This window comes from Hemicordylus capensis, chromosome 6, assembly GCF_027244095.1.
Source record: "Hemicordylus capensis ecotype Gifberg chromosome 6, rHemCap1.1.pri, whole genome shotgun sequence".
Classification (NCBI taxonomy): domain Eukaryota; kingdom Metazoa; phylum Chordata; class Lepidosauria; order Squamata; family Cordylidae; genus Hemicordylus; species Hemicordylus capensis.
The window spans coordinates 26,349,713-26,374,429 of record NC_069662.1 but is presented as its reverse complement, the minus strand read 5'-3'; the positions used below and the strand labels follow the sequence as shown (position 1 = coordinate 26,374,429).

The 24,717-nt window shown below is 41.5% G+C and overlaps 1 protein-coding gene across 1 annotated transcript; it reads right to left on the bottom strand.

The window, feature by feature from the left end:
* Window positions 1-121: 121 nt before the first annotated feature.
* LOC128330994 (vomeronasal type-2 receptor 26-like) lies at window positions 122-23,830 on the bottom strand. The gene is made up of 6 exons (XM_053264361.1): window positions 23,673-23,830; window positions 18,970-19,261; window positions 13,140-13,994; window positions 5,188-5,415; window positions 2,017-2,143; window positions 122-1,023 (listed from the first exon to the last, which is right to left on the bottom strand). Exons 1-6 carry the CDS (start codon window positions 23,828-23,830, stop codon window positions 122-124), a joined length of 2,562 nt encoding a protein of 853 aa, XP_053120336.1.
* Window positions 23,831-24,717: the final 887 nt, after the last annotated feature.

The window sequence follows — 24,717 nt, the reverse complement described above, 5'->3', positions numbered from 1 at the left end:
ATCACGTGAAGAGTTTTTAGGGGAAACTCAGCTATGACCATGAAATTTCTCAGAAAAATTGTAGGGATACATATATCTACACAAGTGTGATTGTACAAAAGGTCAAAGATAACTTCTTCCTTCAGTTCTTTCTTCTCATTAGCTTTTCCCTGTTGTTCAGGTCAGGCCTCAGAAGAATGATGAAACATTTGGGGGAAAAGATGCAACCCAGAACCCCAGCACTGGAAGCTAAGATGGAGAAGATCTCCACAGCTACCATGTATTTCCCCTTTGTGCTCAGGTAAGTTGGAACAAAGGAGAGCCAAACACTGCAAAAGACCAACATGCTGAAAGTGATAAATTTGGCTTCATTGAAACTGTCAGGCAACTTCCTGGAAAGGAAGGCAACAGTGAAAGAGATGAGTGCAAGCAAGCACATGTAGCCCAAGACACAATAAAACATAATCACAGAGCCCTCATTACATTCTACCACAATTTCATCAATCATTGAGTGCTTGTCGGCATCTGGAAATGGAGGAGAGATTTCCAGCCACACAGTGCAAATGCCAACTTGAATAAGGGAGCAGGAAAGAACAATGGAATTGGCCAGTCTTTTGCCCACCCACTTCCTCATGTGGGATCCTGGCTTGGTGGCCATGAAAGCCAGAACCACTGTGATGGTTTTTGCCAGCACACAGGAAACAGCCACTGAGAAGATGATGCCAAAAGCAGTTTGTCTGAGGAGACAGGTCAGTTTCACAGGATGGCCAATGAACAGCAATGTGCAGAGAAAGCAAAGCAGGAGGGAGATGAGGAGAGTGCAGGTGAGACTCCGGTTGTTGGCTTTGACAATGGGGGTGTTGTGGTACTTCATAAACAGTCCTAGCACCAGAGCTGTGATACATGAAAAGAAAATAGCGATAAAGCTCAAGCTAAGTCCCAAAGGTTCTCCATAAGATAAATAGGTTACAAACTTGGGAATACATGAATCCCGATATTTATTTGGATAGTTTTCATCCTTGCATTTGTAACAGTCAGCAAGATCTGGAAAAAAAAACAAGATATCATCTCAGTCTAATATGCATTTCATATATTCCACCAGCATACAATATCTGTTCCATTTGCCCATAAGAAAATTTGTGTAGACTCCATGGCAAAAGAGTACTACTCAATCCATGACAAGAGATGAATGTAAGGAGCTCCTCACCTGCTCATCCCCACCCCAATGCTCTCTGGCATCCGTCAACAACTCTCCAAACAGCTGCACTCACCTTAATGGAGTCCCCAACCCAGTCACAACAGTGTTTTTGCTGCATCTACTACATTCAGTACCGAACCTCCAGTATAACTTTATACCTTACCACAAACAGATTCAAGCAAATTCAATTCAATTCAAATTTTATTTACGGTCTGAGACCAAAATAGAAAACATATACCACCTGTGGATACAATTCCATCTATCAATAATACATTAACATCTCATTTGTCTCACACTCCACCTAAAATTTTGAGGGATGTTCAAATGACTGGCTGTTCTGCTGTTTCAAAGGCAGGGGGCATACATTTAAGGACAGGGAAGGCTGCTCTTAACCTTCCCATGGAGTTTCCCCCAAAGGTGCTCCATTTTGAAAGTTTCTGTTGGGGTGGCAGCATACCTCCCAGTATAGCAATGTGTGAAGGTGCATGCACACATGCCCAATGTGCTCATGTGTGGTGGGTAATTCCAGCCGAAGAGGACACGGGGTGGCACGGAGGTACGCTGACGCTCTGATGGATACTTTTAAAATGGAGCACTGGGAGGGGAAATGCAGCAGGAGGGGTAATGACACCCTCCTCCGCTCTTAAAAGTATGCATCCCACCTTTAAGCGACCTCCCCGCCAATTGTGTGCACATCTCTACTTCCTTTCTGAAACTTTCCATCATGCTTCATACATTGAAGAAAAATAACCTTGATGTGTACATGATTTTATAGACACATTCCTTTGAATTATAGGCTATTTGTTTGACAACTTTGAACAATATACTGTATTTCTTACCCATCTGGTCTGAAATCTTCCTGTCTGGACATGGGATGCAATCATAGCAGCAAAATGGCTCCCCTTCCCTCACTCTCTTGTGGAAACCAGGTTGGCATCTCTCAATACACAGTGAAAGAGGCCGTGTCTAATGCAAACATAAGAAAAAGGAATGATATCCTTGAGAGCAATATGCTTGGAATCTTCATGTCTCTGGGGCATTTTTAAACCATAATGTTTGGCTGATAGTTTCTCAATGTGTAAATATGGCATTTGTAGATCAAATCTACCATAAAAAGTAGATCAAATCTACCATAAAAAGAACCCACTGGATGTAGGGATTCTTGGAGCCCTCATTTATTCCTGGTCGCAGGAGTTTTGGGGTGACAAAAATCTCTTACAGGGCACAGTTTGTAATTTCACAGTGCTTATGAATGAGATAGTAGATGGAGAAGGTGATCATACCAGCTAAATGGAGGTGGAAATGGACCTATCTAATGAAACAGCATTTGGCAGTTTGGAGAGGGAAACTAGAGAGGAAAGTAAAGAGAGCAAAGGATTGTTGGAAGCACCTTCAGTATAAGTCATTTTAGGAAAGGCAGTGAGATTTGGAAATTAGCCTTGGAATGGAAGCAACTTGGATGTACTGTATAAGGCCTTTCTCTGGGCATCTGATGTGGGATGGTTAGTGGCATGTGTGCTATTTGTCTTCACTTATTTTCTCACCAGTACATGTTTAAAGTCAGTTGTTGACATGATAAGGAAAGCTCCCAAATATTTCTGTCTGTTTGATGAGAACATCGGAGGGGGCTCTACTTCATGTGCCAATAATGAGGTAGGCTCGGCTGTCATACACATGGGACAAGGCCATCTCAGTTATGGATGCCAGACCTTGGAATGCTCTCTTGGTGGGCATCCACTCCTCAGCATCCATCGCCATTTTTAGAAAGCAAGTGAAATCTTGGCTTTTTATCCAGGCATTTATATGACTGTTGATTTTGGTGCTGCTGCTCTGTATTTTATGACCCTATTGTGTATGTTTTTGTACTTTTAATTAGATTTGTATTTTGATATTCCAATTTAATATTTTATTGTGTAATTGTTTTATAGTCTTCAATTGTTTTAAATGTTTTGTAAACCACCTTGACATTGTTTTAATGAAAGATGGTATAAAAATTTAACAAAAAATAAATAAATAAAAATTCAGGTTCAGAGAAGATATGACACAACATGACCTGAAAGTCATGACTGCCTCCCTCCACTTTCATATCATGTCATATCATGTCATTACAGAATTCCAGTGTATCTGTCAGAACTCCACCACCTCCGCCACAAATGTCTGTGGCCAACCAATCACTATCATGTACAACTACAGATCCAATAAACTCTTGTGCCACTCACAAGAGCTAGAAGGCACTGTGAGTTCAGAACTGCCCCTAGGAGGGTCCAGGGACTATAGAACTAGTCGGAGGGTACAGGGTCTCTGTGAGCAGTGGCAGCATGTCGATTCCTGCCTGGAGTCTCCACGCTGTTGCCAGTCCTGGAGTATGGCTCCTGCTGCAAAAGCTGTATTCCAACCCACTTGGGCCTCAGAACACAGTGCTAAAAATTCCAGAAACACTTGCACCACTTATAAGAAAAGAGTGTGGGTTTGTGACAGTTGCAACAGGTGTGGGCACCACTGGTGTGGCAGTGACAAGAGGCAACTTTAAGTGTAAATTAATAGGTCCTTACCTCCACTGCTGCCACACCTGAAACCTGCTCTGAGCAGCAGTGCATCACCCAGCACCCCCTGTGGTGGGGGATCACCTCTGCCACTCACCTGGCCTCCGCAGAGTTGATTCCCCACTGGTGGCCAGGTGAGTGGGAGAGGCAATTCCCTGCTGCAGGGGGTGCTGGGTGGCATCCTGCTGCTCAGAGCAGGGTTCAGGTGCAGCAGTAGCGGAGGTAAGTTTCTATTAATTTACCCTTAAAGGTGTCTCCCACTGCCCCCACCCCTCGGTGGTGCCCACACCTGCTGCTACTGGTTTGTGAAGATTGGGACTGAAAGTGTAAGGGCACTCAGTTGAGGTGTAGCAAGGTTGCAATGGGCCTTGGGACAAAAACTGAAGATGTGCCCCTGCTCCTCCACCTTTCTTTTGCAGAGATACATAAAGGAGAACGCATAGAACAAGCTGTCACCCAGCTGGTACTCCCCCACAGGGGCCCAGGGACATTTGTTCAATTTTGGTTATGTCCACAGACTTGGACACAAAGCAGTAAGTAAACAGCAATGTGCATGAACCATCATTCAAAGCACTGTTTGAGCACATTTCAGGAGCAGGGCCTGGAAGTTTTAAGAAAGAGGAAACCTTCTTTCCGCCACCCCATGCAGCTTCCTGCTGGGGTGGTGCATGTCCCATGAAGCTCCACATGGTGTTAGCATGCACATGGCAGCCACACATGTGCAGGGGCCAAGTGTGTGCTCAGAAACTCCATGCTGACCATGTAAATGAGGCCCGTGCATTTGCAGAATCCATGTGCAGACTGATGCCGTGTGGGCCTTTTTGGGATGCACACCACCCCAGAAGGAAGCTGCATTGAGTGGTGGAGAGCAGGTTAGGACCCGCTCTCCTCTTTCTTAAAACTTCCATGCCACGCTTCCAAAATGTGTTCGAACCACAGTCCATGCACATTCCTAAAAGTGAACAAAATATATGATTGTAGAATGTTCATACTGCTGTATTTACATGACACAGAAGTTTAAACAGGTGCCTGAATATACAATACCTGTATATTTAATGTTCAAGTGAATTTGTGAGCATTCAGATTTGCAAACAGCATTCACAGTTCTTCTCATGTCCAAAGAGGGCTGTTTTATGTTCTTATTTTAACATCACATCCTGTGTTACCAGAAGATGCAAGGAAAAGATGGAGTTTATCACCTGCCACGTTTTGCAGGTCAGATCTAAAGTAGCCCTCTGAATGGCATTTCAGGAATATTATCTAAGGTTTGACATATTCATAACTAATATAGTACTCTAAATTCCATCCTTCCAAGGAAAAATTTATATTCAGGAACACAGGATCCAATGTAATTTTTTAAAATCAAAACTGCACACCAAAAATCCAATCACGTTTACTTTGCTCAACCATAGATATTTCCTGTACATTTAAAATAGATTTCTGAGTTTTCCCAAAATTGGATTATACCTGGATAGATGAGCTGGACCATGTTATGGCATCCTCATTGATGGTAAACACGTGGTCATCAGGACCATGGGGATCTACCCTTCCAATTTTCACTATTTGAAAAGATTGATTTTTAAAAACAATCCAGTTGAGAACATCAAATCCAGCAACTAATTCCCCATTCTGGTTAAAGGAGATCCTGTCCCCTGCACTGTTATTAAATGAGACACCTCTCAGAAAGTGATGAAGCTGAATGGTAAAGGAAAATTCAAGAGTTTAGAAAAGGTTGTAGCTAAATCTTCCACACAAATCTCTGCTGGAACTACAGTAATCTCTCTTTGCTGGAAGAAGTATTAATCATTCATGTTGAAGAAGTTATGAGAGGAACCTCAATGTGAGTCTGCAAAAATCCGTAAACTGTACTTATAGTACCATATAGTACATTGTAAACTATATTTATATTGCATTCAGACATGGGGAATATTCAAAGGGGGAAAGCTTACTGAAATATGGATTATTTTTTCATTCAAAGATGATGGGAACTGTAGTGAATGTAAGACTATGAGCAAAGGAAGAGATCTGGAAAGCTGTAGAGATTGGGTCACAAACACGGTGCTTTATCAAATGCAGGATTTCCACACTTTGTTGTCATTGTAGTTGTCATTGTCGTTGTTGTTGTTGCTGTTGGTAGTAGTAGTACTCGGGGCCAGCTTTAGGGTTGTTGGTGCCCTAGGTGAAGTATGACATTGGTGCCCCTCCCCACGTCTAGAATGAACATTAAAAGTTACTTGAAATACAAAAATATTTTGTTAAAAATTAATCATTGAATGTACCCTAACTATGAAGACACATTACCCTTGCTTGGTATTTCATAGCCCTGTGCAGGTAAAAAATTATTGGATCCCATCCCATCCGATTGGACCCAACAGAAAAATTATAGGAAAAGCTGATATGACCCGGTCAAAAACTTTTGAGTTGATTGAATTGGTTTGAATCAAAAATTCAATAATAATCCAACATTTTGCCAGGAATTAAAAGTTATTCCTTTAAATTTTGAATCCCAATAGAAAGAGAAGTCCCTCATCTGAGAGTTGGGGCTCGCACTTTAATTTTCAAATGGCCTGCTCCCACTTCTCAGGTGAGAAGCGGGAACAGGCTATTTTAAAATCTCTGGTTTGACAGCTTGCTTCCTGGAAATTGGGGGTGGGGCTGGAAGGAGAGGAGAAAGCTCTGAGAGGCAGCAATAGGAATATGGGTGTTCCTCAGGGGGTTGTGCCCCTCCAACAGCACAGGCTTAGTATTTAACAACACACAGCAGCTACCTGCATGTTAATACAGAAATACATTATTGTTAATTATTACATGAGTTTATGTAATAATTCAAGTGTTTCAAGTGTTTAGAAGTGTTTCATCTACTTTCGCAGTCAGCCTTTCTAAGTAATCCTCCAGGAGGAAGCACTTCAAGCCTCCCCAGTGAAAGAGTCTAGATAAGGTGTCTTCATTTTAAACAGACGTTTCCACAGTGCTTTGTTTTTCTTCTTTAACCCTGACTTTCCTCCAAGGATCTATATCATGGGCAGAAGAAACTAGGGATGTGCACAAAACTGGAAAAGCTGGTTCGGACCTGGTTCAGTTCGAACTAGGACCAAAATGGGACCCATTCAATTTGACCTGAACGCTTCAAGCCGAGTTGGCTCAATCCGAGACGACTCACACACCCCTTTGGGAAACCTCTTGGGCTGGAGAACCAAATAATTGCAAGAATTTTAATGCCTCTGTCATAGCACCCTGGCCATCATGATACCCCCTGTGGACTGGTGGTGGCAGCAGTAGCCTCTGAAACAACTGATACCCCTTCCCCCCTTGCCTGCCACCTCTTTCTCCTCTTCTTCTGCCACCACTAACCTTTGGCTTTGTGGCTGATTCTGTCATTGTCACCATTACAACATGCTACAGCAGTTAGATGCCTAATTGTGCAGGCAATGGGCAGCAGTGGTAGAGAAGGAGGAGAAGGCAGTGAGGCAATGGGGGGGTGCAGTGATGAACAGGTGACATGAGTCAGATGGTGGCCAGAGGAAAAGGTTCCAAGGGTCCAAGGCCATCTGGTCCTATGGCCATAGTTTGCTCACCTCTAATCAAAGCAGAATATATGGTTTCCTTCTGTTTTATCCTCACAACAGTCCTGTAGGGTAGGACTGGGAATTAGGAACTGGCACAAAGTCACCATGTTAGCTTCATGATTGAGTGTGGATTTGAACCCAGGTCTCTCCAGTTTAAGCTTCCTGAGTGCAACCTCATTTTCAGCTGCTGTCAAGCAGACAGAAGTGTTTGTGTTTTTAAAGAAATGTGAAGATTGTCTCATGTACCCCAGTCATTTAAAACACTCTCTGGGGTATATTTGAAGTATACTTTTCTTTCTTTCTTTCTTTCTTTTTTCTTTTTGCAATAAACTAAATTTCTCAATAAACTAAATGTTTGAGGAAGATGTGATGGATCTTTGTCTAGATTGTCAGAGGAACTGGGCACCAGAAGGGGTTATCACAATAATCAGAAAGAAAGAGGGAGAGAATATGAAATCCCCAATATTGTCCTGGATGTCAGTGCTGGGATAACAAAATTTGTATCAAATGCTCTCTCTGTCATATCTTACGATTTAGACCTAACTCGATTGATTTACAGTTTTTTGTCAAAAAACCCAAGGAGACGACCTTCTGAAATTAGACTTTGACTTTCGTTTGAACAGTCATTGATTCCTGCAACCCTGATTCGTATGCGTGATTTACTTAAATAGTCTGGCAATTCTCCCTCAAAAGTTTTTTACAATCCAGAGAATTGGGAGAATCCAGAGAATCAACCTCTGTTTTCTAAATGTGCCTCAAGACACAAGAGAGAAAACCCAAGCATGTATTGCCTGAGAAACAAAGCCAAGCTCTCTCTGCCAAGAATGATAAAGACCCATCTGCTGACCTCAACCTTACTTTAAACAACTCTGGATCCAGACAAATGGTAGTTCTAACACAAATAATCTCTCAGAAAATTCATTTGCTTCTGTGTGCAGCATTGCAAACTCCTTGCTTGTCAGCCAGATGGCTCCAAGGGAGAGTGAAAGTGGTGATTCTGAGAAAGTGGAGAAATTAACACTCCTCCCCAGGAGGACCCTCCTCACACTTCTCCAGCACAGTATTAAGAGGAATCTGGTCTTTCACAACCACAGATTGAGTCGATTTTATATCTGCAGGAGCCCCCTCCCCTAACAAATGTTGATTCACCTAAAAGAGTGCCAGGAATGCTCTTTGCCACGGACCCATATTTTGTCTAATGTCTACAGGCTCCCCTTCTGTGCTGAGGCAGAAGCGATCTGCTTAAAATCAAGGATGGCAGATGCTGAATTTGTTACATTGCTGACTTTGATCTTTTGCTTCTTCAGGAGACATGGTTGTCTGAAGAACTCCACGTGGATGCCTTTACATGCCTTTTCAATCAGAGCAATGCCGGGGGGTGGCAGAGATCGGCCATGCAGCAGGCTGAGTATATTTGTCGCCACTACCATCAAGGCAACATTTACCAATTTGCCTATTTGTCAGCATTATGCTATGGCCTCACTGGTTAGATTTCACAATGTGTCTTTGCTTTTTGTAGTTAGTTAGTTGTTTATTTACGATCTTAGATCAAACATATGCTTTTTGTAAATGTTTGCTTTTTGTAAATGATTTTTGTAAATCCCACCTACTCACCAGCGTTCTCTGATTAAGATTGTATGGTCTAATCTTAAGGCCTATATAGAAGACCTGCAATGCTCTGTGCCACACATATATACTGTGATTGCTGGTGATTTCAGTGCCAGAATGGAAATTAATGATAAGATGTTATATACTAAATTCCAGTGTTTTCCCTTGGCCCATGAAGTTCCACCACCATTAACTGCCCATCAATTTAAGGACAGAATAGGGAATTAATCAGGTCTGTGTCTGTCCCAAACCTTTGATTAATTAAACTTGCAGTTGTTGAATGGTACTGCAATTAATGACCACCAGGCTGAGTACACTTTTTGGACTGGTTCCAGATTTATTACAACTGATTATAGGGCGATCTCTCCTGGCTTACTTATATATCTTGAGAAATTTATAATTGCTAGTCACCAGGAGAGTGATCACATCCCTGGAGAGTTACATCTGAATTTCGCTGGAAGCCTAATATTTGCTGAACCGTCCTATCTTTCAAACTTAGATCTGGAGGCATGTCCCTCCTCAGTTAGATGTTCTAATACTCTGGGAGAGCAGGTCAGGTTAATGCTGGGATCTAAAAGTCTTATCGCTCTCCACTTGGTACTGCTAATAGATGAGACAGATGATGATATTTTAGACCACTATAATAACATTGTTCAGGCACTTCAGACTGTATTGACCTGTTCCACACCCCCGAAGACCAACTAGCCCACAGTTGACTAAGAGCTGGTTTGAGAAAGACTGCAGTAATACCAAAAGTGAGCTTATTATTGCTTATCAAGCATACAGGGACTGCCCTTCTTTTGCTTTTCGCCAGAGCACCATACTGAAGAAAAAACAATATAAGCAGCTGAAAAATAAAAAGAGAGATCCTGTGAGAGTAGACTGGCAACGATAGATAGCAGCCACAAGATATATTTTTAAAAAACCTCTCATTGTTTTAGCGTATGATTATCCTATATCCATCTCGTGTTATAGCCCACCAAAATTGTGTGATCCCCACCTTGGTTTGGGAGGAACATTTTTGTAAGTTATATAAAAGAGATGAAGAAACTGGCACAACCCCAATATTAGATGTGGGTCAGCTGCCAGAGAGGCCACCTGTGTCATGTTATGAAGTAGAAGCTTTGGTAAGACTGTTAAAACCTGGTAAAGCCCCGGGATATGACCATATATTAGCAGAGGTTATTAGAAATAATCTGGCATGGTGGACACTGGTCCTGGCTTGGTTATTTTCATATATTGATAGGACAGCTCAAAATTATTCCAATTTACAAGAAAGGTGATAGGAAGCTCCCTGAGAACTTAGACCTATAAGTCTGTTCAGTGTGAAAAGTAAGCTGTACGCGAGACACTTGAATTAGAGACTGCTAGACTGGCTCGAAATGGACAGCATCTTTGCTGTGGAGCAGTTTGGCTTCCATGCAGGTCATTCTGTCTTGGACCCAGCCTTAATATTGCAGCATATAGTAGGGAAATACAACTCCGATTCTGGCTCTGCTTTGTTTGCAGGATTTATTGATTTCAGTGCCACCTTTGATTTGATCCTTAGGGAGAAACTCTGGAACAAGCTACTTAATTCATCAATGGATCATCGGCTACTATGCTTGATAATAAAACTTCATGAAAACTCCCCTATAAGAGTGTGCTGTAGTGCACAGGGGCACCTCACCAAGGAAATTCTAACATTTAGGGGAGTGAGACAAGGATGCATTTTGGCTCCACTATTGTTTACCTTTTACATTAATTCCCATGCTTCCCATTTAAACATTTTGGATTATCATCCTCCCAAATTAGTGGATATGCATCTTGCTATCCACTTATACACAGATGATGCTGTCATTCTTTCACAAACACCAATAGGTTTAAGAAGAGCATTGTGCTCTTTGGTCTCCTATTGTAAGGAGCATTCACTTGAAATTAATTATAGTAAAACCAAGATTCTAGTGTTTGCAAACAGACCAAAAATTTACAATTGGATACTAAATGGGTACAAGTTGGAACAAGTAAAACAATTTAAATACCTTGGTGTAATATTTCAGGCCTATGGCTCTAGTTCTGCACACAGAGAATAAGTTAGACAGAATGCTAAGAAGAGCACACAGGCAATTCAATCTTATTACTACTCCAGGGGTGCCCATTTTGGGCATATACCCTAATTTATTAATTTGGGCAGTTGGGCATATACCCTAATTTATCTAAATTATAAGTGGTTCAATCTATAATTTCCTGAATAACAGATTTCAGGTCCCCGGCTACGTCCCTTAATGCAGTTCTTCAGCTGGAAGCAGGGTTGCTCAAAATAGAGGCTAGGGCTGTGATTATTATTTTTGAATTATGGCTTAAGCTGGTTTTCTATCCCATTGGTTTAGCTCCATTGGTGCTAAAGGATATCTATCACTCCAGGTGGGAAAAAGGGGTGGAGGAAAGGCTATATTATTATGGTCTTTCTCCCAGTACACTGCTAACCCTGGGTTATGAAAATGCCAGACTCAAAATAAGAGAAAGAATGTATGATATGGAGTGACAAATTGATCAGGGCTCTATTCCAGTAGGCGTCTTTTTGTACTATCAAATTCTGAGTTTTACCCCTGCCAACTATTTAAACCAACAACAGTCTCAAAGTACCACAGAGCCCTAACATTGAGCCGATGCAATGCCTTGTGCACAGCTGTGATGGAAGGGAGATATCAAAGAATTCCATATGGAGTGCGTATTTGCCCCTGTGGCTCTGGTGAGATTGAAACAATGGCTCATGTACTCTTGTACTGTCACTGTTACCATGCTATTCGGCATAAGCTAATCTCTTCATATATTAGTTCATATCCAGGCTGTACTGATTCCTTTACCTAAATTTCCTCTTGACAGATCAGAATGACTCTAGATCCTATAATGTGGCTAAGTGCTGCCTTATAGCTAGCAAAATTTGTTAGCGCTCATTAAGAACTAAATATTCTAATGCCTATGTGTATGTTGCCTCCACTCACTGGATATGTTGCTGCCATACATAGTATAGAATACAATATGGTATGAGATTTAACACCACTCTGTATTAATTACATAATTTTGCTGTCTTGCTACCTTTATACTCAGTGTCATTCTGATATATTTTATTATCATTACTAACAAATTTAGTGTTGACTAACTTTTATATCTAATTTTATGTTCATAGTTTTAACTTCTAGCTTCTTCTGCTTATTATACTAAGTAATTTTATAGAGACCTGTTATTATTTTGCAGGAGTACATTGTTTGAAATATTTTTGTCTATTTTGCTGTTATGCTGGTCAAAGACCAAAATAAGGACTATGCTATGCACATTCTGCAATTGAGAGAAAAAATAATATATGTCTTTTTTCCTTCCCCCTTTCCCCTACTAGTCTTTTCAAAAATAATAAAGCATTCTGGTGGAGGGGAACTCTTCTTCACTTGAACATCTGCATACGTGCTGGTAAATCACTCCCCCTGCAGACTCTCCCCTACCTTTTGCATTTGTTTGTTTGTTTGTTTACAAATAATACCATCCAGTGTGATAACAACATGTTCCTCGCTGCAGCTACCTGTGATGCTTGAACAACATCTATGTGCCTCAGGGAAGGAGGTGGGAGGTGCTTGCATGCAAAGGGAGGAGGAGAATTTAATAAAACAACCATTGCTTCAGAGGGATCTTTCTTCTGGACAGAATATGGCAAGAGGTGGGTGCCTCATATGGGACATCAGAAGAAAAGAATGAGGTTTGAATATCTGGGTGTGACGGGTGTTCTGTCTTTTTAAGGGATTGGAGAGAACTTGATTGAAGAAAATGGGGATGTTAGAGAGTGGGGGTGTGGCACAGGAGCCAGCATGAGGAGGAAGGAATTGAGAGAGAGAGATGGATTTTTCCAGAGGATATTCAGAAGCATGCAGAGGGCAGGAGGCAGGCAGCAACAGCACCTCGTTACTCCACTGTGGCATTCTGCAGGGTGGCCGCTGGTGTGGTTGGCAGCTGAGTAGTTGTGGGTGCCCCAATAGATGGTTGCACTTTTGGCTCTGTGGCGGGAGCACCTGGGCCATATTTCCCCCACCTCTCCCCTGACTGCCCTTCCCCTCTTTGCCTCCCAGGTGACCACCTAGTCAAAGCACTGACCCTAGTAGTAGTAGTAGTAGTAGTAGTAGTAGTAGTAGTAGCAGCAGTAGCAGCAACAGCAGCGTTTACGTAAATCTCTCACAAAAGTGATTTACCAAGAAAAAGAGAAGTAATCATAATTACCTGCCATCCCGGAGGGTTCTGAATTTTCAATTTCTCTCTGTTCACTCTTGCTCTGTATTTCAGATTAGATGAATACATAGCATGTAATGCATGGGCCATGGCATAGATGGCATTGTAGATGCTGTAGCTGTGTCCAGTCATCCTCCTTTCAAAGAAAATCCCAGGAAGGCTCTCCAGCTTCTCCTCACCTGTGCAGATATCCTCATATACCTCATCTAGAACTGAGTTTTGGAATTCACACTCAAATGCACAATGCCAGAAGTCATTGATAAAACCATCTCCTTGTGTGTTGTAAGGATTTCTGCTTTCGACAAATTGGTGAAATCCTGGTATCTCACTCGAGTGAATAGCAAAGGTTATAGCACCATGAAATATTTCTGCATCCCAATTTCTTTGATAATGAAATGCAGTTACCTCCACCTGGGCTGTTCCTATCCATACTTTACCTTTTGGTTTGATTGTCCTGTAAGATGATAGAAATGAAACCCATCCAAAAAATGCCAGGGAATATGATTCTGCATATACAACCAAGACATTGGATTTGCTCTTCATGACTGTATCATATATTTTCATCCCCTCTTCCAACATGCCTCCAATCTCAAGAACAAATCTAAATGTGGGGATTCTTTCTATGAAGGCAAAACAAACACCATTTCGAGAAAACATTGGAAACACAGTTTCCAGAAATCTTTCTCCATTGTCATTATCCATAACTAGAACCCCAATCCACGTCCAGCTGAAATGTAGCAGTAAAAAGAGAATCCCTGAATACTGAAGAGTTTCATTAGGGATCAATTGATAGAAGGGAAGTCCTGGGGTTTTATCATTCATCACTGGAATGGAGCCATAGATGAGCTAAAGTGAGACATAAAGGGGAGAAGGAAGAAAAATAACATGAGCTTCAGTTATAAATCCCTTTCAAGTACTTACATATGAGATGTTCAAATTCATTATGTTAGGGCTGCTCAACTTTGGTCCTCATCCAGATGTTGGCCTAAAACTCCCACAATCCCTGGCTATTGGCCACTGTGGCTGGAGATTATGGTAGTCCAAAACCACCTGGAGGTCGAAGTTGAGTAAGCTTATCTTGAGTAAGTTCACACAGGGCTCTGTCAGACAAAACACAGAGTGGTTTGTTCTGCTCTCATTGGTTTATTTGGCCCCCTCCCTCTGCCATTCACCCAATCCCCACACTTTTCTCAGTTGCTCTGTGCGAAGCCTCTTGTAACAAGCCTAGAATAAGGCCAAGGTGTTGGTTTGGACACAACGCAATGGCAAATTCAGCCATGCTTAAAGCAAACAAGCTAAATACACACCTTGGTTTCAACACTCAGTTTGTAACTGAACCTTGGGTGCATTTGAGAGGTGTATTCAGATGGAAAAGCATAGCAGGAATTCTCAGATTCAACCAAGCATCCACATTGCATCTGAAATAGCACACATGACACATGTGCATATAGTGAGTTAAGTAATTGGGCACGTTCAAATTCAAATGCAAGTAGGAAATGTGAGAAAATGCTCACAGGATGGGATTCAGAAAACTACAGAGTTTGGGTCATATTGTCCAACCATGAACATAATGGACTTCCATATGAGGGTGTGCAGTCCATCTCCTGACTCTAATATAAGTCATCTTTATTATTCAAAAAATGGCAATATAATGGACTTTTATTCTTTTCAGGCTATGAATTTAGGATTGGAGCCTGACATTGTTGTTGCTTGCCTAAATAGCTGGTTCATATTTTACTAGGGAACTGCACCAGAGAATACCTGATTGACAACCATCTAGCAGCTTTTTAATTTTGTCAGCAATTACAAACTATGGTTTTCCAAATGAAGAGGGTGTGGGTGTGTATTTGTGTGTTTGTAAAGAGTGTTGCTGAACTGAAGCAGAATTCAGTTAAAACAAACAAACAAAACCTCCAGTATAAGATGATAGTGAAGCTAGGCTTACATTTTCACTTGTGCTCTAAAAAGCATGGAAAATCCAGGTTAAGGTTCCCATCTTAACTTCTACACCCTGGAGCTGTAAAGACTTTGTACAGTCTTGTATATCATGCTGGCTTTAGAAACGAGGCTCCATGCACCCACATTTTGCCATGGTCCTGCATCAAGGTAGACATTCAACAAATGCAGCTTCCTAAAGATGCCATTTCTGCCTTATTCATTGCTATCTACTGTAGGCAAATAGGAGGTCTTTTGAGATAGCACTGTGCTACCCCCAAAGGCCAAATATTAGCTATAGCACTAAAATAATCTGCAAGAGATTCATTAGGCTGTTTCAGTCCTGGAAACTTGTCTTGGATGATACCAGCCAAAATCCTGGCAAAGTGTGGGTGCAGAGAGCTGCATTTCTAAAGCCAGCATTATATATGAGACTGTACAAAGTCTTTACAGCTGCTCTGGTGCAGACTTTAAGATGAGAAACTTTACTTGGAACTTCCATGCTTTTTAGAGCACGAGTGAGAATTTAAGCCCATCTTATCTTAAACCAGAGGATTTTTATTACTGAATTTGCAAAGTTTTTGAAAAGGAAGATCTGGCTTGGATAACTAACACACACACACACACACACACACACACACACACACACACTACAGCGATTAACACAAACACATATACACCTTGCAGCCATTCTCTCTCTCTCTCTCTCTCTCACACACACACACACAGTTCTCTCTCTCTCTCTCTCTCTCTCTCTCACACACACACACACACACACACACACACACACACACACACAGAGCCCAGCCTAAAGAAACTAAGAGGAGTAGTTCACAGCCTAGCTAAAGTGAGCATGTCTCCTCCCCCTCCTCCACCACACTTTCTACTTACACCTGGCTGCACTGAGTAGCACACACATTTGGGCTGGGGCTTGGGATGAAGCGCACATGGTTTTGGAGAACCGAGAACCAACAACCATCACACACATACACATTGTAGCCGTCTCCACACACACAAACTCCATACACACTGTGCACACAAACACACACACACTGCAGCTGACCCCCACCACTGCATAGAGGAGCCCAGAAGAGCCCTTTGCAGCCTAGCTAGAGTGCATCTCCTCCCCCCCACCTCCCGCTTACACCTGGCTGTGCGTGCGCACACACACACACACACACCATCCTTCCCCCTCCCACACACACACTGTAGCCCCGGGTAGCCCAGAAGAACCCTTCACAGCCTAGCTAAATGGAGCATGTCTCCTTCTCCTGCCTCCTGTTTACACCCAGCTGCACAGAGTAGTGTGCCAGTTTTTGCTGGAGGTCAGAAAGAAACACACGTGGTTTTGAAGAACCAATGACTGTGTAGTAACCAACAAATGGGGTTGAACAGTGCTTTTTCTAAGGCAAAGGAGCAGTCTTAAAAGGTACAGTTAAATGTGGGGAAATCTCCAGGCAGTGACCATCTTCCTCCAGATCTTCTAAGGAGCCAAATTGACTGGGGGGCGCCGCTTCTGGCCTCTCTTTTTACATATGTAGACCAATCAGCGCAAATACCTACAGACTGGGGTCTTGCAATAATAATTCCTTTGTATAAGAAAGACTCTAGAGAGAATCTGGCAAATTATATACCTATAAGTCATGTTTTATATTACACTATCTGATAGTCAAACATGTACGCCAATTGAAGTCTCTTTTATATGCTACAACAACATGCTGAACAACAGACCCAATATAAATATCTGGGTGTGACTTTCCATGATAATGGCTCCTTATAAGATGACCGCTGATTCTGCTAAGCGTTCCTCGTCTTCTATTTTGAGATTTTTTCGCTTGCAGGGTGGTTTTCATATACCAGCTGCCATCAAATTATTTGTAGTGCAACCAATTGCACAGATGTTGTATGGGGCTCAGTTAGGCCCTTTTAAAGATTGGATTATCCTTAAAAGGATTCAAACATCCTTTCTAAGATCTTTATTTGGTGCATCTAGAAGTACACCTAATTCAGTGATTCGCCAAGAAGCAGGTCTAATTAAAATTGAAGCAAGGGTCTGGATGCCAGTTATTAATTACTGGCTAAACATTCACCTTAATCCAGTGGGACTTATATTTAAGTTCCTACCGATTGATCCACAACCTAGATGGTCGCTTACCATTCTGGACAAACTTACCTCCATGGGCTTAAATCCTCATGCTCTACTAGAGTTATGATTTGTTGGTGCAAAGAAAGCAGTATGTCGAAGAATTGAACTGCAAGCTGAAAGGGCTCTTTTGCCTAATTATTATTCTCCCCAAAAACAAGAGAAGGGTTTGTCCCGGCTTGTTAGTGTTATTCTATATCTGTTAATAAATATACGTGGGCCTTTTTGAGAGTGCGCTTCAATGCGATTCCTTCAGCTCTTTTAGTAGGGAGATATCAGCACCTCCCTGTTCAAGATAGATAATGCCCTTGTGGTGATATAGAAACTAGAGATCATATTTTGTTCCACTGCAAGCTCTATCATGAGGTCAGACAACGATTGATTTCCCCGTTGATACACAGCAGGCAAGGGTCATCTGATGAGGCTCTTGCAAAATTTCTTTTGTCAGATTTGGATGAAGTAGTATCTTATGTTACAGCTAAATTTTGTTATATTATAATTAGTTGAAGAAAATCTATGTACTTATAAATTGTATGTTTTATTGTTCATTAGGTTTTATGCTGTATGTCTTGGTCCATGACCATAAATTTAATAATATATAAAAAAGGTATAGTTGCAATGGGGGAAGGAAAGAAGAGGACAGGGTAGGAAACTGAAGAGCTGTGTTCCCAAGGTTCAGACAAGGAATGAGATGGCTGTAATACTGTTTGTGGGCAATGCTGTGCAGAGAGGGAGAGAAAGGGAGAACAGATGCTTTCAGGCAGCAAATGCACCCACTTGGGGCTCTTAGTAGCCAGGGCGTGGGCAGGGGAGTTCACTTGGGGCTCTTCTAGAGACCAAACCATGCCCCCCTTGAGGTTTCAGTGGCTCCTACCATTGGCAGCCCGGGTTCTTTGAACCTGTTCACACAATGGTGGCTCCACCCCTGCTTGCTACTACAAGACCAGCTCTCCTCCCAAGTGGCATAGGAACATAGGAAGCTGCCACATACCAAGTCAGACCCTTGGTCCGTCTAGCTCAGTATCGTCTACAATGACTGGCAGTGCCTTCTTCAAAGGTACAGGCTGGAGTCTCTCTCAGCTCTATCTGGAGAAGGGAGGGAACTTGGAACCCTCTGCATTCAAGCATGTAGATGGTCTTCCCAGAGTGGCCCCATCCCCTGATGGGAATATCTTACAGTGCTCACACATGTACTCTCCCATGGCAGGGACCAGAGCAGACCCTGTTTAACAAAGGGGACAATTCATGATTGCTACTACAAGACCAGCTCTCAAATCCTGTAGGTGGATTAGTTTTTAGCAGAGCTTCTTGTTTTCTTATCAGAGTTGCTTTTGACCAAACTGGACTCCGACCCATTTGGGGCTCCTTTTGCTTTCATTTATCTAGCTATGAAATCCTACCTACTGCTTCCCAGAGCTAATTAAAATGAACCTTCTCTGAAATCCAAGATAAAGTATGACTATGCTCATTTTAACTATCAACAGGATCAGGATTTTCAGAATTACATTTAAACGTTTCCCCAGGATAGTGGCTCCCTCTTTTCTAAATATAAGAAAACCATCAGTTTAAAAATATGTTTTTGTCTTTCACCAGTAATCAGGGGCTTTTGAACATACTTCTGATTACTTTCGCTGCTCCCAATATTGCCTTTACAGAAAATCACATCTCAAAAACCAAGTGTGAAAATGCCTTACATAACCTTAGTCCTACACAGAGAGACAGAGAAGCACACAGACAACCTACCTGGGGTATCTTGTAAAAATCCAATGCAGTTGCTACCTGAAGAGAGGTTTCAGAGTCCAGTCCTCCAATGACTGCTATTAGGTTATTCTGGAAGTCACATTTGTAGTTGGGAACAAATTCCTCAGATGTGGATATAAGTAGCATTGTGGCATGATAGGTTGACTTGGCATTTAAATAGCTATCATAGATGCGGAAGCCCAAAGTGACATTGGGTAAGAGCTGAGGGTTTTCATTGACTTCCTTCACTGCAAATGCCAAGACCAGGATGTGCTGGTAATTCTTAGGCAGTGTGCTAGAATGAGAGTATCAGAAGGATATTTGTAGAATGATTTCTACGGGGTTCTTCAAGATTTTCATTAGGTAGATCTTGCAGCTTAAAGAGAGCTTCACATTAGATTTGGATTCTATTGTTATACATGGCCATATCTAAAGATGGAGCTCATGTTTCGGTTGTAGATGGCAGAAGATACAGTCAGCAGCGTTTTCAGTTAAATACATATCTCAGGTAACATATCTGTTAAATGTGTCTGCCTCTGACAATATGACCTACTGGATCAGATCAAAGGCCTCTCTAGGCCAGTGCCCCATTTCACACAGATGCTTCTGGAAAGCACATAAGTAGGAGATGGGCATGCCTTTAATCCACTTCCCTAAGTAAGATATAGCCATCATGACAAGTAGCCATTGATACATTTGATACAAACCTCATCAAATTAGGAAGTCTGTGAGTCTCAAACTCTACAGGGGTGCAGATAGTATTTGTATTGTATTGCATGTTGGTGCAAGCATTTTCTCTCTCTTTCTAATGAATTTATTTCTCATATATGATCACTTCCTAGTATGGAGTTATTAAACATGTCTTAGGTTACGCAAGCCTAACTAGTAGCAATGTATAAATATTTCGATCTGAAAACATTCTAAGCTTGAAATGGGCCATTTAGAGTGTTCCGAGCTTGAAATGAAGGGACTGTTTTGAGCTTGGAATGGGACGACCCCATTCTGAGTTGGAACGTTTTGGGTGTTCCCCACACCATCTTGGAGGGCTTTTTTCCCGGGGAGAGTGGGTCTACCGATTGGGTTGGTAGGTAGATGAGGCCTCTGCTCTGGGCTTAGAACATCAGCCTGCCTTGGAGCTGGTCTACCTGCTGCTTGAGGTACCCACCTCCATCTGTTTCTTGGAAATATACAAAGTGAAGACTATAACTTATAAAGCCCTGAACAGATTAAACCCAGGCTATGTAAAAGAAAATCTTCATTATGCGGCTTTCTGCCCATTGAGATCATCCAGAGAGGTCCATCTGACCAGGAGAGATCTAGTTCATATGGTGGCTACTCAGGGGTGAGCCTGTTGTGCTCCAAGGTAAGGGAATGTGCTCCCTGCCAAAAAAAGAGCCTCCCAATCTCTGACAGGTTTGAAAAAGATACGTAAGATGCGTATCTTACACATCAAGCCTTTTAATTAGAATTGTAGTTTTAAAGTGTTTTGATGTTTTATTTTCTGTTTTATTTTCTTTTTGTTGTAAACTGCCCAGAGACATAAGTTTGTGACAATGTACAAATATACCAAATACATAAAGAGAGAGAAATCTGATTTGTATGCTTCATTGATGTCAAAAGATATACCATCATTATTTTATTAGTAGTGGTAATAATATAGTAGCAGCAGTAGATGCATTCAGAATCCATGGTGATCTTTTTGCATCAACTGCAAAACCTTCCTGACCTTGGTAATAAACTCTGTTATTTTAATACAAACATGAAATCTCAGTTATTTTGCTCATAAGTGTCACAAAGTCTTAAGAATCATTACTTACACAGCTTGTGAAAATTTATACCAAAGACCAGTTAGGAACAGGCCATAGCTCAGTGGTAGAACACCTAGCTATGGCTTTTGTCCAAAATACCTATTTTATAAAGGAGGTCTAGTAGGAAGATTGGGAACACACACTCTCTCTTGGATTTTAGAGAGCTGCTGCCAGAATAGAGAATACCTGAGTGGCTAGTTTGTTTCTGTATCAATAGATTCATATGTCCATATAGTCTCATTGTCTCAAAACTGTGAAAACATTTGGGTTTTTTGCACTGGGTGTGTGGGTGATTTACATAACCACATGTTTACACACTAGAACTGGACTAAAGGTTCCCCAAGCAGAATGTTTCACTGAATTGGGGAGGGAAGTTTCAAAGATAAAATTGTTAAGCAACGGTAAATCTTGCCTCACTAACCTTTTGGAGTTCTTTGAGAGTGTCAACAGGTGTGTGGATAAAAGCGATCCAGTTGACACAGTATACTTGGACTTCCAAAAAGCGTTTCTCAAAGTTCCTCATAAGGAACTCTTGAGAAAACCTAACAGTCATGTGATAAGGGGACAGCTTCATGTGTGGATTGGAAACTGTTTGAAGGGAAATAAATAGAGGGTACAAAGACATGGACAGTGTTCACAATGGAGGGAAGGGAAGTAAAAAGTGGGGTCTCCCAGGGATCTGTACTGGGACCAGTGCCTTTTAATTTATTCATAAATGATCTAGAAGTTGGGGTAAGCAGTGAGGTGGCCAGATTTGCAGAGGATACCAAGTATTTAGGGTAGTAAAATCCAAAACAGATTGTGAGGAGCTCCAAAAGGATCTCTCCGATATGGGGGTGGGTGGGCGGGCAACAAAATGGCAGATGTAGTTCAATGTAAGTAAGTGTAAAGTGATGCACACTGGTGCAAAAAAACCCCAATTTTTTATTCATTTAAGTGGTCTGAGCTGTAGGTGACTGCCCAGGAGAGAGAACTTCAGGTTGTAGTGGACAGCTCATTGAAAGTGTTGACAACACGATCTGCAGCACCTGTGAAAAAAGTCAATTCCATGCTTGGAATCATTAGGAAGGAGAATGAAAATAGGACTCTCAATATCATAACGTCCTCATACAAATCTATGGTGGGGCCACATTTGGAGTACTGCATAAAGTTCTGGTCTCCATATCTCAAAAAGGACATTATAGAATTGGAGAACATGAAGAACAGGGCAACCAAGACAATCAGAAGCCTACAGCACCTTCCTTATGAGGTAAGGCTACAACACCTGGGGCTTTTTAGTTTAGAAAAAAGATGACTGAGGGGCAACTTGATAGAGGTGTATAAAATAAAAGAGTAGATAGCAAGAATTTTTTCTACCTCTTGCATAACACTAGAACCAGAGGTCATCCCATAAAACTGATTGCTGAGAAATTTAGGACCAACAAAAGGAAATATTTTTCCATCCAACACATAATTAACCTATGGAATTCTCTGCCACAAGATGTGGTGACAACTAAGAATGTGGATGGCTTTAAGAAAGGTTTAGATATATTCATGGAAGACAGGTTTATCTATGGCTACTAGTATAGGACACCTCCAGCCTAAGAGGCAAGATGCCTCTAATTACCAGTTGCAGGGGAGCAACAGAAGGAGAGAGGGCATGCCCTCACCTCTTGCCTGAGGGCTTCCCAGAAGCATCTGGTGCGCCACTGTATGAAAGAGCATGCTGGAATAGATAGGCCATGGGCCTGATCCAGCAGGGCCGTTCTTATTAATGTCCGTTTGTGGCGCTACTACAAAATTTGATGCAAGTTGCTCCATGCTTTGCAAAGTTGTTAGGGACACACACATATGCACACACACAGACACACCAAGAACATCTCCATGATCCTATATGAGAAAAGTAGGATAAAACATGCTATTGAAATGTCACTCTGAGGCACTACAACTGGACTAAATCTGATTCAAATTGGTCCAGGCATCGCAAAGTACTTAGGTGGGGGGGACGGGACACACTGGTGTTATCTGAAATGGTTTCTCAAATTCAGTTTGGGGATATCAAGGTTTGATGTCCTTTATAATCTTTACCTTATAGCAAGTTTGGTTCAAACTGGTTAGGTGGTTCACAAGTTAGCTCACTTCTGCCTCAGATGTCTATGATCTTGAATTGGGCTGCATGGTGTCATAGCAAATAGGCCACTGAGGGTGTCCCTATCTGGCAGTACAACTGTACCAAATTTGATCCAAATTGGTGCAATAGGGTACACAGTTGTTAGGGGAGCATACATATGGACACACAGAAACATACACACACACACACATCAAGGTCATGAGACGACTTTCCATGAGGAAAGTAGGTTTAAAAGGACAATAAATAATTGAAGCTATAAATATAGGACATCTAACTCTTTTTTTCTCTTGCTGAGTTGTGTGTCACCTTATGATACAACAGACACATACTGCAACTACCATACTTTAGTCTTATAAGCCTCACTGTGCCTTTGACTTTTCAACCTTGTCCTTCCAGCATTGCTAACATATGACATTCTGCCTTACCAAAATAAACACATATGCAGAAAGGAGAGCATCAGTGTACCACTGCCGGCATCGTTTACTCTATTTTTTGTTCATCCAACATGTAGAAGAGGAGGCCTGGGATCAAAAGACCAAAAACTAACAAATTTTATCTGATGCCACATCCTAGGCTAGGCTGGGAACCAAAATTTTGCCAAAGTTATGTTCAAAAGTGAATTTCCAAAGAGAAACTTAAATGTGAAAAAGGATTTCAGGGTTCCTCTCAAGGAGAAAACATTAAAGAATTATATATATATCTCCACTTCCAGATCTACAGCTGTTCTCTCACTAAACTGTTCACTCTAGAGATTAAAGAAGAAAGAATCAAAATTATTTACTCCTTACATAAGCCCTTCCTTCGGTGGCAGTGAAGGTTCTTCAGTGAAATCTTCTGAAAAGGACAGTCTGAAGGACTGCGAAGCAATGCCGCCAATGACAATGTCTTGTGATTCATGATACTCATGACGTGGAGGGTGTGGAACACGCAGCATACATTTAACCATATCAGCATTGCATACAATGTGCGGAAGCAATAGAAGGAGCAGCACTGCTGATACCACCATTCTGAATACCAATATTCCCTCTTGCCACAGATGCACCTATTTTCATCTACATCACTAGCGTTAGACTTTCTGTTATAAAACAGCCTTGCCTTAAATTCTCATACAGTCCAGTGACAGGCATGAAAGCCAGCATCTAAAAATATAACATATTTTATATCAAATATAAAATATCACTGATAAGATTGGTGGCTCCTTGCATGTCCTTAGTCCCTAGCCCTAATTCTGAACGCTGCTGGGTATACTTATACCTTTCTTAACAGATTATAATATTGGGTTGTAAAAGGAGACTAATCCACACAGGGGATTTTTGGCAAGCAGCAAATTTAATTACAACCCTGTTGTAATTAAAAGAGTGGTAAAGAACAATCCAAAATTATATATTCCCTGTGGCATTCCAGAAGAAAATATGTTTGTCACATTTGGTATAGATGGGCTTGGGATGATGCAAGGCCATGAAAAGGATACCAGAAGGACACAACCTTGCTCCAAACCAGGAATAATAATTGTAGTAGTAATCCAGACTCAGAGGGAAGAAATGTATTTGTTCATAAAACTTGCTGTGCTTCTTACCTGGAACGATGGAATCTATGAGACCAAAAACCCCTCCCACTGCTCTCACATTTCAAGTGCCTTCTGCAGGCCCACCTCCCACCTTCATCGCATCTTTTGCTTAGTTTCTTGTCAGCTGTCTGTGGCATACACTTCCTGGGTACACACAATGCCAATGTCTTCTGTCCATCCAAGTGCTTCCTTTTTTTTTAATTTTATTTTATTTTATTTTATTTTATTTTATTTTATTTTATTTATTGTTACATTTATACCCCACC